General features: G+C 39.9%; 1 protein-coding gene across 14 annotated transcripts in view; it reads left to right on the top strand.

The window, feature by feature from the left end:
• RBMS3 (RNA binding motif single stranded interacting protein 3) overlaps nucleotides 1-17484 on the top strand; it is a 1420870-nt gene that overhangs the window by 1346597 nt on the left and 56789 nt on the right. For 13 of the 14 annotated variants that reach the window (XM_072650014.1, XM_072650009.1, XM_072650011.1 and 10 more), the window contains one exon: nucleotides 9972-10082. The exons of the other annotated variant lie outside the window; for it this stretch is intronic. In XM_072650014.1, coding sequence (XP_072506115.1) covers nucleotides 9972-10082 — 111 coding nt within the window. The remainder of the gene's footprint in view (nucleotides 1-9971; nucleotides 10083-17484) is intronic. 14 annotated transcript variants of the gene reach the window in all.

Here is a 17484-nt window from a genome sequence, read left to right as displayed (position 1 = left end):
GTTGAATGCCCAAGTGGAAAAAGCTTGGGAGTTGCTTTCAGAAAGACAAGATCATACTTACGGAAAGGCCCCACTGCTAGATTCAGAGCATATACAGACATTCTGAGGACTAAGCTGTACTAACCAATTGGGGATGAAACCAATTTTTGATTGGCTGCTGAGCCAGAACCGAGGTACATTTGAAATTCACGAATCAGCCAAACTAAATCTCTTTTTCTCTTTCCTCGGTTCTCCTTTGAGTCCCTCCCAGTCTCAAACTATATGATCTTTCTTGGTCCCTGAAGATGATGAAGAAGAAAAAATCAAAACAGAACCTCCAAATCTCAGAAGTCTGTGCAGGTCCAGGCCATTCTTACTCTCTCTGGGGAAGGTAGATTTGGATTTAAACTTCATTCTGAAAGTGCTAAAAATTTATGAGTATCTGTCCTCTCACAATGGAAAGTATTGATATTCTCTGGCAATGTGGGAACTGGTGGAGGGGGCAGACGTCTTCTTGTTGGCACTAGTACCAAAAAATCTCAAAGTTCCTCTTTTTTGGTCAAGTTGAAATTTTGCTCATCAGAGTTCTGGCAGCTTGGTAAAAAGATGTTCCAGTTAATTATCTAGAAAATTTAAACTACTAAATATTTGGATCTGAGATATCCAAATGGAGTAAAAGTTTGCTGTGTATTTCCTCTTTAATTATATAACTTATTGCCTAACTCCTGTCTTTTGGGTACAGCTGAAACCACAATCTCAGATTCAAATTTCACCAGACTGATACTAACAGGGGAATTACAAATATAAAGGCCTGTGATTGATTACAGATCTATGCTCCATGGATGCTAGCCCCATCCCACTTTGAGATAGGCTCACATCCATGTTAGCAAGTACTGAAAATGATTTTTTTTGCCTTTGCACCTCTCAAAGACTATATACCATGATGTAGTTCCAAGGTGTAGTACCACACTAAGGAAATTGTGATGATTAAAAAATTCCAATGTTCGTGGTTTCTAGGTAAGTTGATCATTTTATTAGTAAGACCAGCATATTTATTAATGAAAGGATGGTCATTTGACCATCTCTCTTACACGAAAGACCATTCATGGCAGTGGATTCATGGAGTTTATGTGTACTTCTAAGAGTAGGTGTTCCTGAGGGCTACCAATCAATTTTGATTGGTTAACACAAAGGGTGTGGTATATTAAAATGAAGATCTTGTGTTATGTTATTCAGGTCACCCAAATCTTATCAAGGAGACATCAATTTCCATATTGCCTGTGTGACAAAAGGCAGAATCAACACTTCCCAGACATCGCTGAGCAAACAGAGTGAGCAGGAACACACCCATTAGTCCAAAGATAGGATTTCTTTTATTGTGTTATTAGATCTTGGCCTTGGGCAGCTAGGTGGTACAGTGAATGAGTGCCAGTGCAGGAGTCAGGAGAACCTGAGTTCAAATCTCACCTCAGACACTTGACATTCCCTAGCTGTGTGACTTTGGGCAAGTCACTTAACCCCAATCGCCTCATCCTGGGGCATCTCCAGTCATCCTGATGAATATCTGGTCTTCAGATGGCTCTGGAAGAGAAGTGAGGCTGGTGACCTGTATAGCCCTCTCTCACTCAAAAACAAACTCGAGTGCAAGTCATGTCATTATTTCTCTGATGGCATGGTCTTCTTCATCAATGAAGGATGAACACACATGCATAGATCTTGGCCTAAATAAATCTATAAGAGAGTTTTCCCACACTGGTCCCAATACAATAATTAGTTATTAAATACAAGAAAAAAAGAATCATTTCTCACAAAATCTTAGATCTTTAGAGATGCTAACATACAGATCCATTATGGAGGGCAGAGTTTTCTTTATCAGGGTTAGACAAGTATGAACTTTCACTTATTTCTATTAACAAAAAAAACCAGGATCTCTCAACAATAATTTTAAAAAAATAGATTCTTTTTCAAAAGCCATTGTCTGTCCAAGAGATTATGGTCCAGTGAGCACAAATTAAGACCAAGAGAAGACATTAGTCATAATTTAGTCAGTCTTTTCCCCCCACCATTTTATTGATGAGGAAATAAAGGCTCTTGAGTGTTTGAATGGTTTGACCAGCGTCATTGTCACCTCGTGATAAGCAGGAAAGCAGGATTTTGAGCCCAGATCTCTTTCTACTACACCACTTACTTCTCTCTAATATTTCTTACATGGATAGGTACAATTAAACTCTTCCACAATAAAAATAATTCAATCAATAAGTATTTTTTTTGAGTCTAGGTTAGCTATTAAGAATATCAAGACACAAGTTACAACTGAATTGCTCTCAAAAAGCTTACACTCCAAAATAGTATATTAATGAAAGAAATCTATTTTTATTGTAATCTGAGTTCTGGAACTAACATTGTACTTTATTAGGCTAGGATACAGTCCCAGTAAGAAAGGAGCCATGATCGTATGGCCAGGATATCACTGACTTTGCTTTTTAATCCTAGTTTCAGTTGAGAAAAAAAACACAGATCAACTTTCTGAATTGAAAATGTGTTCCAAGTATTGGCAGAAACCTAATAATTCTAGGGTCTTCTGGCCAGGAATCAAAGAAATCTGATCTTTGCAGAGTTTGCCCAAAGTGGGTTAATATTGTTTTCATCAAAAGTGGGGCAGTCCTCTCTGCAGTCCATCTTTGGGGCTCCCCTAATTCAGTTTTACAGACATGGTGGTGACCAGTCTCCCCTGACTCTTTGATAGGTCCCCAGGCTCTATTGCAGAGTTACAGCACGTTAGACTGTGAGTCTTTGCAGTTTCAAAACTAAGCAAACCCAGACATCTAGAGATGCTAAAATTAAAAATCTGTTTCCTTTTGACTTGCCATTTACCAAGTGAGCCCCATCAGGGATCACATTCTATATTTTTCAAATAAACCCAATCACCCTTAATGTGATGGCAACATCTGAAACTAAACGTCCTGTTTTCGGCAACTTCAACTCATTGGGCAGGAATGACTTTGACAGCATGCCTTTAGAAATATAATTATGGTTGGGGGACCTGGTATTGCCCTAACCACCAGATGGCATTTCCTTAATTAAGTTTATTTTTCTCCCTTTGAGATTTCCCCAAAGATTGTGTAAACTTTGGTAAATTAAAGGATAGGCAAATACTAGGAAGATTTTCTCTAGTTATTAGCATTTTTTCCTCCTCAAATTATGTTGTATTTTTAAATCCATTTAAATTTTGTAGATGCACATGCCTTCACAGTAGAACAGATACTCTTTTGGGCAAGGATTTCCTGGTTTGCTTTCACTTTTATCTTTTTTGCCCCCAATACCTGGCACCTAGTAGGTGCTTAATAAATGTTTGCTGAACTGAGATAAATTGAATCATTTATGTCCTATGTGATTATACTCTTCAGTCCTTCTGGGGTGGGAAGAGGGTCTTCTCTAACAGATTATGGCCAAGAAGGTTCATTTGCTTCCCCAGGTTTTCATTTCCAAAACATTTAAGATTCTACAAATCCCCTATTCCTTGAGACTGTTGAGGGAATTTACATTCTCACTAATCTATGGGCACTCCCTAACTTCATTCCCTGAATCAGTCTATGAAATGTGAGTAACTGAATATGTTTTCCCCCAAGATCCCTTATTTTATTATTCATTATTTGTGATAAATGGTTCTGCTGGCAGAGGGAGTGCTTTTTCCAAATTGTTTCCACTCTGTGCCTGGTGTTGTTATTTACAATACCAAATTATGACAAATCCCTTCCCACTCTTCTCCTTTGATTGTCAGGTTTCTGGTATATGCACAGAAGCAGCCATCAGCCTGTCGCATCTGTAATCAAACCAAGTCCCCAACTGTCACTTTTGCAATAGAATCTCTGAGAGACAAGTCAACTCATCCTATTCTTGGGAGCCTCCCAAATTAATTTTGATTTCAGGCAGTTGGTCCTTTCTTTTTAGCCCACTGAGCTTTGATTGATTAGCCCCATAGACATACTGGGTGACACTGACATACATGTGTGGTTTATGTGTATGGTATCTCACAAGCAACCACTAAACTCATCTATCAGTGACCTCAGTATGGAATGAGGTGATCTCTGAAGCAAAGGAGGAAATAGGGATGTCTCTGATGAAAACAAAAGACAGAGTAAGAGGGAAGGAGGGAAGGAGGAGGGAGGAGGAAAGAGAGTGGGATAAAGGGGTGGGGAGTAGTGCTCTTACCCAATACAGCTTTTGGCTTTCTCTCTGAATAGAGTCCTTCTCTGCTGCCAGATCAGGCTGATTAGATTTGTGTATCTTCATGACTTTTCGAAACTGAAATGTATTTTGAAGTCTCCAGGGACATGTATTCCAAGAATAACGCCCAAGTCCCAGGTTCAAGAACAAGACTGAAATCTCAGGCCAATTGTTGTTTTAGAATGTTGCAAAAATGCCTTCTTTGATGGGGGGAGGAGAAGGGAGAGTAGGGGTGTAAGAGGAGGACTGGTGACCGGCAGGTTTTCTAACATGAAGTTATATTGCACCTGGTGCCCAATCAAGATGATGCTGGATTCTTCCCATAACAGTCACTTTGCAAAATGTTTACTTCTAGCTTAAGGAGGACAGAGACTTGAGAGGAAAACCTGTGGCTCCATGCATTTTGAGCAGTACTTTGTAGAAGGATGGGAACTGATTAAGAAATGGATCCCACTAGAATGGAAACCAAAATTGTGCCTCAAGACTGTGATGTCTTAGTTGTCTTAGTCCCCAAATCAGCATGGAAAAGTAATTGAATGCTTAGAGAAGAACTTCTCTCTTCAGCCTGTTCTTCATCATGACACTTGAGGCTGGAGATACATTATAGTCCAGTATAAATCAGACCAGATGACCTGGGTTCAAAATCCTGGCTCTGCCATCTCTTTGATCACTCCCTCTGCAACCCCCTCAATTTCCTTAGCTATAAAATGCAGTGTTAGCCCAGATGGTCCCAGAGCTTCTTTCCAGCCCTATGTCTACAGACCTGTTTGAGCTCTTATTTCTAATTCAAGGTATGAATAAATGTCTATCATCCTTGAAACAGGAAATCTGACTTCTTTTTCTCATATTCTTCAAATCAAGACCTAGACAATATTTTCTTTTTCTCTCATAACTACCCTTCTCTTTACAAAGATGAAAGAGTGGTAGGCATGGTATACTGAATATACCATCAAAAACAATAGGTTGATTTTGAAAAACTATTTTTCTCTTTCTTTTTCATGTTCCAAGGGATGGCTGACTGAGTAAGGGAAGGGAGAAGTTTGCATTAGACAATGAAGGTGATGTCTCTGCAAAAGATATCAATAAAATTCACACCTTTTTAAAAAATTCTATGTTTTCTAAATATCTGCCTCAGAATATCACCCTCTTCAATCTATCATAGGGCCATAAAGCTGGAAAGGACCTCAGAGGCATTCTAATACAACCCCATCCATCCTTTTGCAGGTAGGATACTGAGACCTGCAAAAGTAAAGGTTCTTGTGCAAGGCCACAAAGCTATTAAATGTTAGAGACAAGATATGAATCCAGATTTTTAATAACTCTACGTCCAAGATTCTATACATTCAGTCATACTACTTGTATCAAAGGGTTACTTATTAGTGTCTACTACATGCTAAACACTGTTTTAGGAAGTGGGATTATGAAGATAACAGTAGAGTAAGTCCTACTTATTGTGTGTAGAAGGTGTTAAAGAAAAGGGAGAAGAGGAAACGATAACTTTTTTAAAAAGTTAATTCAACATAAATGAATTTAACATGGAGGTGTAACCCAAGTCGGCAAAAATTGTCCATATAAATAACAAGCTATTAAAGATGAAGGATATATTCCTTCTCTCCATGAGCTCTCTTTTGACTGTCTTCTGGCAATTTACTTTATAGAGAACTTAGTTTCCATGCTTTGCCTGCTCCCCCCTGCCCTGTCTGACCACACCTTCTCAGTCTTCTTTACTGCATCTTCATCCAGGTCAAAACTATCCTCCAGAACTCTGTCCTGGACCTTTTTCTCTTCCTCCTCTATCCTATTTCACTTGGTGATCTCATCAGTTCCCATGGATTTAATTGTCTATGTAGTTGAATCTCAGATCTCTTTATCAAGCACAAATCTTGTTTGTGACATACAATCTCTTATATCTGAGTGATTATGAGACATCTCAAACCTCCTTTCCCATAGATAACTCAAACTCAACATGGCCAAAAGAGGCTTCATTATCTTTCTCCCCAAACCCTCCTGTCTCTCTAATTTCCTTTCCTTTATTATCAAGAGTACCACCATCCTTCTGATTACGTAGCTTTGATGTCATTCTAACTCTCTTTTAACTTCCCATATCATAGCAATTTCCAAGTCCTCTCAAGTCTATCTTTATAATACAATTCATAAAAACCTCCATGCCTCCACCTGTCCTGCCTCTAATTTGCCACCCTTATTTCTTCTTGAGTGGACTATTGCAATAGCCTTCTGGCTGGTCTCTCTGCCTCAGTACCAGTCTCATTACAGTCCATCACCTATAAACTGGCTCTTCCAAAGGCACTGGTCTGACCGTGTTATTCTCTCTGATATAAACTCTATTGGCTTCCTATTATTTCTAGGTTCAAGCGTAAAATCCTCTGTTTGGCTTTTAAAGTCCTTTACAACCTTCTCCCTTCATGCCTTTCCAGTCTTTGTACTTCCATGCAGGTACATGTGATCCAATGATGTTTTTGCACAAGATGGTCTATTTTCACTGGAGATCTGACAGTCAGGAATTATCTCTTTCTCCTCTCTACTTCCCTCATTTCCTCTCAGATAAAAGTCCACCTTCTGCAAAAGGACTTTTCTAGTTCCCCTTAATTCTAGTGCTTTCTCTCTGTGATTATCTCAGATTTATCCAGTAAGTAGTTTTTTTTTTCTGTACAGAATTGTTTGTATGTTGTCTCCCCCATTAAACTTGAGAACAGAGACTTTCTTTTTGCCTTTTGTTGTATCCCCAGCGCTTAGCACAATGCCTGGCACATAGTAGGTGCTTAATAAATGTTTGTTGACCTAACCTGTTGTGTCAGTTGTGTCTAAACAAATGTAACAGAGTTGCCTCATTCCCAGATGGGTTTGGTTGCCCCAAAGGACACCCTATGACAGATATTGTGCTTATATGTAAGGTGATATGACTGACTCTTCATTGGCTCAGAGAATGGTGACAAATGATGCTGCATGAAAAGAGAAAAGATTTCAGTTATTTGACTATGTATTTTGAGAGATGACCTCATGAGAGACAAAGGGAGAGGCAAAGAGTAGACTTTTCACTTGGTCTCTGGTGCCTGCAATCCTAGGGTCTGCTGAGGGCAGACTCCCACTCAGAGAGACTCTTCCCTCTCTCCTTGGTTGATCTCATTCTCTGCTGAGGAGTTTGTTTATTCTTGTGCATTCTTTGTTATAGTCTAATGTGCATAATTTGTCTGATCTGTTGCTATTTTCTTTGCTAAAGAAGCTTATTATTTGTGATGGTCTTTTGTACAGACAGTATTTGGTAGGAAGGGACTAAGCTAAGGGCTTCCCTATCATCTGCAATCAGGAAAGCAGCTTTCATTCTGACCCCAGACTGGAGATACTTGAGAGGTGGCAGATAGATATAGTTCTCAGCACCGTTCCCAGATACTGAAAGATATGGCTCAGTCTGGATTCTGGGTCCTACCTGCCTAACAGTGGCCCCAGTGAGATCACTAGAAGTACCAAGATAGTTGTCTTCATACTTTCCTTAAAGATAGGCCAGACCTAAGATGCTATCTCTCTATGCCACCTATGAGTAATGTTTTATACATCTCTCTCTCTCTCTCTCTCTCTCTCTCTCTCTCTCTCTCTCTCTCTCTCTCTCTCTCTGTCTCTGTCTCTCTCTCTGTCTCTCTCTCTGTCTCTCTCTGTGTCTCTCTCTCTGTCTCTCTCTGTCTCTCTGTCTCTGTCTCTCTGTCTCTGTCTCTGTCTCTCTGTCTCTGTCTCTCTGTCTCTGTCTCTCTCTCTGTCTCTGTCTCTGTCTCTCTGTCTCTGTCTCTCTGTCTCTCTGTCTCTCTGTCTCTCTCTCTGTCTCTCTCTCTCTCTCTCTCTCTCTCTCTCTCTCTCTCTCTCTCTCTCTCTCTCTCTCAGAGATATGGAGAGAGAATGAATTTGTCCTTTTCTTTAAAGTAAAGAAAAGGCAGAGTGGGAAGCTGACTCTTTCAGCTAAAGGAGGAGGCTTTGGTATGGAAAACATGGTGACAAACCACAGTCTTAAGCAAAAGCTTTTCAGGAGACATTTGCTTATGGTAATTGTTTTGTGTTTTGAGACTGCCACCCACACTCATCTGTCCTGGCTTATTCACTGCCAAATTGCTTATTGTGGTATGATAATAGGTCCATATTCTTTTATGGAGGAGGAGGAGAGTAAGTGGGAAAACAGGTTATTTATTTGTATGACCACGTAGTAAAAAGTACATACATAAATAATACCATAATTTAGAAAGTTATGAACTTATTCCTCAGTTTCTTCACCTGTGAAATGTCAAGATGGCTCTAAATGATCTCTACTGCCCTTTTCTATGTCAGTTTACAAATGTATGAGTCTTTCACTTTCATGAAAGACCTTTACTGCATCAATCAAGCAATAAGCATTTATTAAGCAGAGCTAGTGAACCATATTGAGGAAAGTGGGAAAGACAATATATACGTATGTAAATACGCACAACAGATAAAAGATGATTTGGGGAGGAAGCAAGCAACTGAGGAATCAGGAAATAATTTATGTAGAAGGTGATGTTTGAGCTGAGCCTTAAAGAAAACTGTGGATTCTGAGTAGCATCGAGGACAGATTGCATTCTAGATCTAGAGGGTGATGACCAGTACAAAATATTTCCAAGCTGGAAATATTTCAGGAGTGGACCAGGGAACAGATTGTATGCCTGTTGTCTAAGGACCAGCCAAACTGGAAATATTTCAGGAGTGGACCAGGGAACAGATTGTATGTCTGTTGTCTAAGGACCAGCCTAGCTGACTTCAGAGATGCTCATTACCAGAAGGGCAGCTGTGAGCTGATGAATTTTTCAATCACAGCAACCAAAAAAAAAAAAAAAACATTCAAGAAGGTTTGCACTCTGAACGAAGGTAAAGACCCTCACTGAAGAAATCACGGTTCTTTGCAGCAGAGTATTGACAGATGAATCCCTCTGTCTGGGAGTATTTATTGAGCACCTTCTGGGAATTATCTAAAAGGTATGTGCTAGGAATTGAGTGTCCAAAGCACTTGAATGAGGGTCAATTGACTTGCTGTAATATTTGTCTCACCCAGGTATCAAACAGCATCAAATAGAGTTCCATCTTTTTGTGTGCTACAAGTCAAAGGCATGGAAAGAAGTTTGATGAATGGGAGTGAGTGACCAGTAGACTGCCGGAGTTCTGCTACCCTGTTCTTTAATTTTTGCTCTTTTACTTCCTTGAGCAAAGCAGTCTCCTGAAGGGCCAGGTTTATGTTAACCCTCTCTGTTCAATGGGAGCTGACACTGTGACTGTCAATAGCTAGTCAAGTTGAATCATGAGGAAATTTCATCATTGAGGACCCTCATTCAATAGCAGAAAAACTGAGATAATTGCCATCCGGGCTCAAGTTTCTCAGCTGCTGAACTTTTTGAATGTCTAGGAAACCTAGAGGGAACACATACAGTGTCTGTAAGTCAGTCCATTCCACACAGAGTTCTGAGAATGTAAATGGCAGGTGCTTTTCAACATATAGTTACACACTCACCACAGACAAATCATGGGCATTATTTTGTCAAAAGCAATGAAGTAAATGAAGCTATATAATTAGAATAGGCACGAAATAGCCTCACGAGAAATCAAAATAACAGATGCCTATGTTCTTGTTGTCTGTAGCATGTATATGCATTTGACATGACAGGCTATTACCTGATGTTGTTCGTATTTAAGAAGCACCATTTCTCCCTGTTTTTTGGAGCATGTTTTGAGATGGCAATGATGTGTGTTTGTAGGGTGCTGTGATAACACCAACCATGGACCACACTATGTCAATGCAGCCAGCAAGCATGATGGGGCCCCTGACGCAACAGATGAACCATCTTTCCTTGGGCACAACAGGAACGGTAAGCGCCTACTCTACATCCTATGGTTGTTTTCATATTTTGTCCCCAATCAGGCATAGACCATTTTCTCTGGTAAAATTAGCTCAGCTCACTCTGTTCATACCATCCCACTTACTGAAGAATCTCTCAAGATTCCAGTATGACTTGATCAAATTCTTGATATGATCCCATGTATGTGCTTTTCTGTATATGTGTGTGCATGAGCTCAAACTGAATAAGATAAACACTTGCCTTCGTTTATGATCATTTCATATGTCAAGTTCCTTTTCCTAAAAGAAAAATGTTTACCCTTGATAGAGAGAACATCCTTTCTCCCTTAGCATTCTCACCTCTGAGTTTCATGCCCCATCCCTTTTCAAACTAAAGTCAATATATCATTTTCTTTTATTCACAAGTCAGGAAGCCAGAATATGACAGGTGGATGGTACAGTTTTCATTCCCTTTAAAAGTATAAATCAATTTTCTAAAACGTTATTGAACATCATGGTATTAGAATTCCTTGGCTCTGTTCTTGACCATAGGGACATTGAGGATATTGAAAAGAGAGGGAAACTAATGTACCTGATGTTTGCTTATTGAATCAAAGGGAATGTTTTCTGCCAGTAGAATTCCTTCCTGGTAAAAAAAAAAGTAGTAAAATAATCTTCTATTTAAACTTCAGTTTTATCTTGTTGCTTGAGTTTTAAATAGCCCCATGAGCAAAGACCCCTGTGAGCTAAGATTTCCAGTGTTTAGTTCCCTGCCTGCTACATAGTAGACACGTAATAAATCCACTTAATAAATGACTTGTATTTTTAAAAAATGTTCTAGAAAAGAATTGCCCTCCCTCCAACCTCCAGAAAGGACAGGCAGAAGATTTCATTTCTAGCATACTTTTGGGTATCCCAGTGCTTTGATGGATCTTTCATCTTAACATGGGGGTACAGGTATGAAGGACGACTTCCAAAAGTGTTTGTCACAAAGCCTATCCAGGCCTCCTTATCCTTGGTAATTTTTGTCTGTTTCCTGCCACAATTTATAGGTTTATAGATTTGAAACTGGAAAAGTTTATTTCACAGAAGAGGAAACTGAGGCCCAGAGAATTTAAGTGACTTTAGCCAAGATCAGACAAATAGTAAGTGGTAGTTCTGAGGTTCAAATCCAGGTCTCCTGACTCTGAATTCATCAGTATTTCCATTGGACCCAACTTCCTCACCCACAGAGAACCTGTCTGTTGCCCTAGTGTTCTTTCTCTGGGTCTTTTGACTTTTGGGTAGTACTTGTAGAGCATTCACATTGTCCATCCTTTGTCATCTCTACATGACACATACCCCTCATCAGTTCCCTGGATTATATCTTCAATGCTAAGAAATAATATGGTACATTGAACAGAGAGCTAGCCTAGGAGTCAGGAAGACCTGCATTCAAGTCCTGTCTTTGAAGTATGCTGTGGACAAATCATTTAACCTTTCAAGGCCTGAGACAGAATGACAAGATTGTGAGTTACACACAAGTTGCCAATCAGCATCAGTCAAGGGAGTTTCTACATCAGAGAGTTCCTCATTCACAGATGAAATCAAAAGTCCAAAGTTTAAAAAATGCCATTTCTTACATACAAGTCATCGTGGGTAATATGCTGCAGCCTACTTATATAATTTGCAACTTTGACTATTGAAAGATTGTGTTATTCCTTGATTCACAGTTATATCAATAAATCACCTTGCATTTATTAAGAACTTACTGTGTTCCAGATATTATTAAAGTCATTTGACCTCCCAGGCCTCTGCTTCCCCATCTGCAAAATTAGGGAATTATATTAAAGGACATTTAAGATCTATTCCAGCTTAAATCTCTCCTAGAGAGAATGGACTATTTCTCCTTTTCTTCTACTATGTGTTTAGCACGTAGTAGATACTTATAAATATTTGTTGCCTTGACTTATTGACTTGACTCCTACATATAAGTGAAAAAGAGAGAGAGCATCATTAGCCTTGTTAAATATCCCTGAATTGCTATTGTCACTCAGGGCAAGGAAGATCAAGGATTTCAGAGAGAAGAATTTTGGGGGGTAGCCTTTCAGTTCTGACTTGCTCCAGACTTGAGGCTTAGCTTGGGCAAATGCTTGAAGACACGAAAGAGCTAGCAGTGGAGAAGAATCCCATTTTGTTGGAGTAAGAGCCCACAATAGCTTGAAAAAAAAATAAGTTGGAGGGGGTCTTCAAGGGATTTGTATGTTATTTGCTTGGCAATGAGGAGTCACTGAAGGTTTTGATAATCTCTATGCTTGTTTAGACATATTAGTCCAGCAGCAGAGGTAAGGATGGATTGGTGAAGGGAGAGTGTGGAAGCAGGGATACCAGTTAGCATGTTGTTATGCTAGCCTAGGCAAGAAGTAAGAAGAACGTAAATTCTTGCATGTGCATTAGTAGAAAGAAGAGCATGTATTCCAATGATATTAATGGAGAGGAAACTGACAAGAGTTAGCAACTGATTGGGGAATGAGGCAGGGAGAGAGTCAAAAGTGATTCCACATTTTAAGTCTGAATCACTAGGAGAATAGTAGTGGCATAAAGAAAAAATATGGAAATTGGGGGAAGTTGGCCAAGATTTGGCAGGGGGTGGAGAATGATTAGTTCATTTGGGGGCAAGTTGAGACAGGTATGAGCAAGGCATCCCAGTACAACTGGGGCTCAAGGGGAAGGTCTGGAGAGTTCTGGGTTTGGCAGGATACTTCTGGGAGCTGTCCACATAAATGTGCTAATTAAAGCTACAGGGAGCAAATGAGTATATTCATAGGGAGCAATGAGAAAAAAGAGAAGAGAGCCAAAAGATGTCTTAGGGAGTGAGAGCAGAAAGGAAAAGCATGAAGTCATGGTCAAAGAGACTGAAAGTGAACAGGGGAGACATTGTACCATGGATGCTGAGAGAAGAGAAAGAATCCAAGTAGGGGGAGGTAAAGGAAGGAGAATCCACAATGTAAAATCTTGCAGAAATGTCAAGGAGAATGAAGTCTAAGGAGAAGTCATTGGATCTGCAAATAAAAGGCAGTGATGATCACAGTGAAGGCAGTTAGTTTTAGTAGACTGTTGGGGATGGAAGTCAGATTAGAGGGAATTGAGTGAATAGGAAGTAAGAATGGTGAGAATAGATTACTTTTTCTGAAAGGTTGGTAGTAAAGTGGAGGAAAGGGATGCAAAATACTTTGAGGGGGTGATCCGGTCAGGAGATTGGGGATATGGCAGAGGTTTCTGTTGTTATTTGGGATATAGGAGATTTGACCATATTTGAAATCAGAGTAGAAGAATCTAGCAGAGAGGTAAAGATGAAAGATAGAAATGAAGGGATAGTCTGTGGAGTCAAGTTTCCAGCAGAAGATATTGGATGGGATCAGGAATGCAAGGATAGAGATTATCCTTGGTAAAGAAAAGGGTTGTGTCATCCTATGAGACCAGAGGGAAGTAGGAGAGACTAGGTGAAGGCACAGAGTGGTTCTAAGGTATAGAGGCAGGGAGCCAAGAGAATTCCTTGTCATACTCAATAGGTTTAGCAAAGTATGTGGCAAGATCATCCACTTGGAGAGAGGGCCACAAAAGGGGATTGCTGTGGTGAATGCCATAGAGAATCAGATACAGAGGAATAAAATACTTCCTTTGAGATTCTCAGAGCTTAGTTAAAGTTAGACACCAATCATTTTTAGTGGGTGTAGCCAATAGAACGTCTTGATTTCCTTCAATAGTGCCAGGTATCTCAGGAATAGAAGAAGAGAAGGCAGACAGTGGTTGCTATCCAAGATTGAGCAAGTTGGGAACATAGTATATATGAACACAGTATATATGAACACAGAACATAGTTATAAAAACTGAAAGAGAACCTCCTTAAGATCACCTGGTCCAACCTCCTCATTTTCCAAGTGAGGAAATTAAGACCCAGAGAAATCTAGTGGTTTGGCAGCCAGAGTCACATTGGACAGTAAGTGTCTGAGATGGCACTCATTCCCAGGTCTTCCTGAGTCCAGTGCTCTCTCCACTTCAGGGCAGTGAGGTAAGAGTCATAAAAATGGGCAATATTAAATCATTGAGAGGCCTGCATATAGAAGGTCATCAATGTGGATATCTGACTATGAAGACAGAATGGAAAGGATAAATGTGAATCTAAAGTCCTTGGACAACATAGGTGTCAATCAGTCAAGAGACATTCATTAAACACCTTTTGTTACAGGCATTGTGCTACATGCTAGGGACAAAATAAAAAATAGCAAAAGATAGTCCCTGTCCTCAAGAAATTACAATGCCTGAGGTCAGGTGATGGCAGCAGCAAGAACTGGGGGAATGTCTTATAATCTGATGATGTGATCATCAGGAGACAACAGGTTATTTATTGATAATAGCAGAACAAAAGTTTAAAAGTTGAATGATTCTGATTCCTTTTCTGAGCAGGTTGTGGAGGATGGGGAAGGGGGAGGATGTGAAGGAATAAAAGAAGCTTCCAGCACTGAAGAGGATGCCAAGAGATGTTATTTCCACGGAGAGGAAGCTAGACTTCACTCAGTGCCAGGGGGTATGAGGAGTTCTATGAAGGCAGGAGACAACTTCATCTCAAATTGATATTCTTTCTCCAGTGGATAGCACGGTACTTTGTTTACATCCAGAAATCAATGAATCAAAGAATCAAAGTGCATTTATCGTGTGCTTACTACATTATATACCATGCATTGTACCAAGTGTAGAATACAAACCCAAGCAAAAAAGACAATCCGTAACTTCAAGGAGCATGATCAGTGTCTGATGAGTGAATGAAGATGTGGGAGAGAGAAATGGATCATAAAGGGGAGGGGGCTGTCCAAGGAGCTCAGGGAAAGCAAAAGGGATCAAGGAGAGTTAGGACTCTTGGGGATGGGAAGGCAGGATAGCAGGACATCAAAGAAGAAAGCATTTTGTACCCAGGGCAGTGACTCTGGATGATAAAAATGAGCAGAACAGAATTATGGAAGATAATCTCTAGCCTAGAGTCTAGAAACTTGGGGCAGCAGAAGGATTGCCTTGATAGAAGCCAAGCTGCAATAGCATGTGGTTTGGAAGTCTTTTTGTGTGGCACTGGCATGCTTCCCATAGTAGATGTTTTACAAAAGACTTTGTAAAGTCATCAGTGAACAGATGTTGAATTACCTATTTGCTGGTCTTAGCTATTTTTCTCCAAATCCCAGAACTTCATTAATTTACCCTCCTTAGAGGGAAGATCCATTTAATATCAGTGAATAGTCATTTGGGTCATAGAAGCATAGTTCACTGCTAAAAGGGAATTTAGATGTCATCTAGTAAAGTCCTCTTGTTTTACAGATGTGGAAACTAAGGCCTTGAAAAGGTAAATGAGTTGCCCGAAGTAGAAAATGGCAGAATTTGTCATGTTTTTTTTTTTTCCCAAGACATGCATTTTTATCAGCTGTGTATCACTGAGTAGGGCAGCTAGGTGGCACAGTGGATAGAATGCCAGACCTAGAGTGAGGAAGACCTTAGTTCAAATCTGTCCTCAGACATTTATTAGCTGTGTGACCCTGAGCAAATCACTTAGCTCTGTTTGCCTCAGTTTCCTCATCTATAAAATGATCTGGAGAAGAAAATGGCAAGCCATCCCAGTATCTTTGCCAAAAGGGGTCACAAAGAGTCAGACATGACTAACCAACAACAAATCATTGGACAAGTCACTCTGCTTCATTGATAACATGGAAATACTACCTAAAATCAAGGACTAGAAGAGGTGATATCTTGAGGCTCTTCCTAGACCTCAGATCTAGGAGTTTGGGGGCTCCATGCAGTGTCATACAACAAAGCTAAACAGGGAGCAGGAGCAAAATAGAAAAAAGAGGAAGCAGAGGAGAAAAGATAGGAATCATTTATAATCAGCATATTCACTGTGGGAATGTAGGCCACCTCAGTGATTGTTCAGATAAGTGTCTAAGTCTTTAGTTTTAAGTAGGCTAAATGTTTCTCTGATTTATGCCAATAACTTGCTTGGCAAGGTTTTTTCTGCCCCATCCTGCAAAGACAGCAAGATTATGATGGTGTTTATTCAACCCTCAGCTATCCTGGCTCCAAACCAAGGGTTCTTTCAGTTTTGCCTTGGTGGGAGCCCAGGGTCGAGGGGCATCAGAGAGAAAGACTAGGAAGTTTGACCTCTTATTCCTTTTGTGCATTGTTTAAATAGCTTCACATTTCTTGACCTCAGCTTCCCTATCACTAAAATGATGGGGCTAACCTAGAGAAATTTTAAGGTCCCTTCCAGTTTTATAGGTTGACCTATGATCCTAGATGAAATTCTTTACTAGCTCTGAGATTCTAGGATTCTAAGCTATTTCCATTAAAAATATAATGTCATTCTTGTTGTGTCTAAGGGTTCCCTTGAGGATGGCAGTTCTTGGCACACCGTAAAGCAGGGATCATTCAGTTGCCAAGTCCCAAAGGTCCTCCTGCTGAACATGTGCCATGAAGCTGCCCATCACTCATCTAATTTTCTAATCAAGAAATAGTTGGTGAAAGTTAGGTTCCATGAGTTCATTTGGGTGAGGGGAAGGGACAGAGAGAGGGAAAGATAGAGAAGGGTCGCAACGTGCTAATTCATGGTGCTGAAATGACCTCTACCAATGAAGGACAGCATTTGTTCTTCAGCACGTGGTCTTAGAGAGTTTCTAGAGTGCTGAAAGATTAAGGGTCACACAACCAGAGTGAGTTTGAGGAAGGATTTGAACCCAGCTCTTTCTGGCTTTGAAAACACCCCTGTATTTATTACACATGTTAATTAAGGCTGGGAAAAATAGCCTGAAACCGGATTGTGAAGGACTTAAAATGTGCAGGTGAAGTGTTTTTTCTTAATTCTCAAGGCAGTAGGGAAGTATTACAGGGTAATAACTGTGCTTTTTAGATTTTTTTTTTAGCATCTGTGTGGAGGATGGGTTAAAGAAGTGAGTAACTGAAAGCAAGAAGACCAATTAAGATGCTATTATTATAGTACAATCAAGAAACTCTTAAGGCTAGAAGGAGAGTGGTGACTATGTGAGTAATAGAATATAGAGGTGAGCCATATCATAGAAATAAAATCAGCACAAGTTAGAATATGATGAATGGGTCTACCACTGCTCTGCAACTTATAGCCTTAGAGTATTAGAATTGCCTGAGCCTTAAGGTCACATAATGAGTATGAATCAAAGACAAGATTTGGACCCAGTTCTTCTTAGCACAAATCCTGTTCTCTTATTCATTATTCCAAGCTGATTCATACTGATTCATTAGCAATTGAGAAAGTAAGCTTAAATTGCCACCAAAGGTCCTGGATGGTGACAGCTATTTCATATAATCAGACTCTGAGAGTCAGAACAAGCCCCAGGGACCGTCTAGTCAATAGCAAACCTGAACAAGTATCCCCACCATGA

Source organism: Notamacropus eugenii, chromosome 3 (assembly GCF_028372415.1).
Source record: "Notamacropus eugenii isolate mMacEug1 chromosome 3, mMacEug1.pri_v2, whole genome shotgun sequence".
In the NCBI taxonomy this organism is placed as follows: Eukaryota; Metazoa; Chordata; class Mammalia; order Diprotodontia; family Macropodidae; genus Notamacropus; species Notamacropus eugenii.
This window is presented reverse-complemented; position numbering and strand designations above follow the sequence as displayed.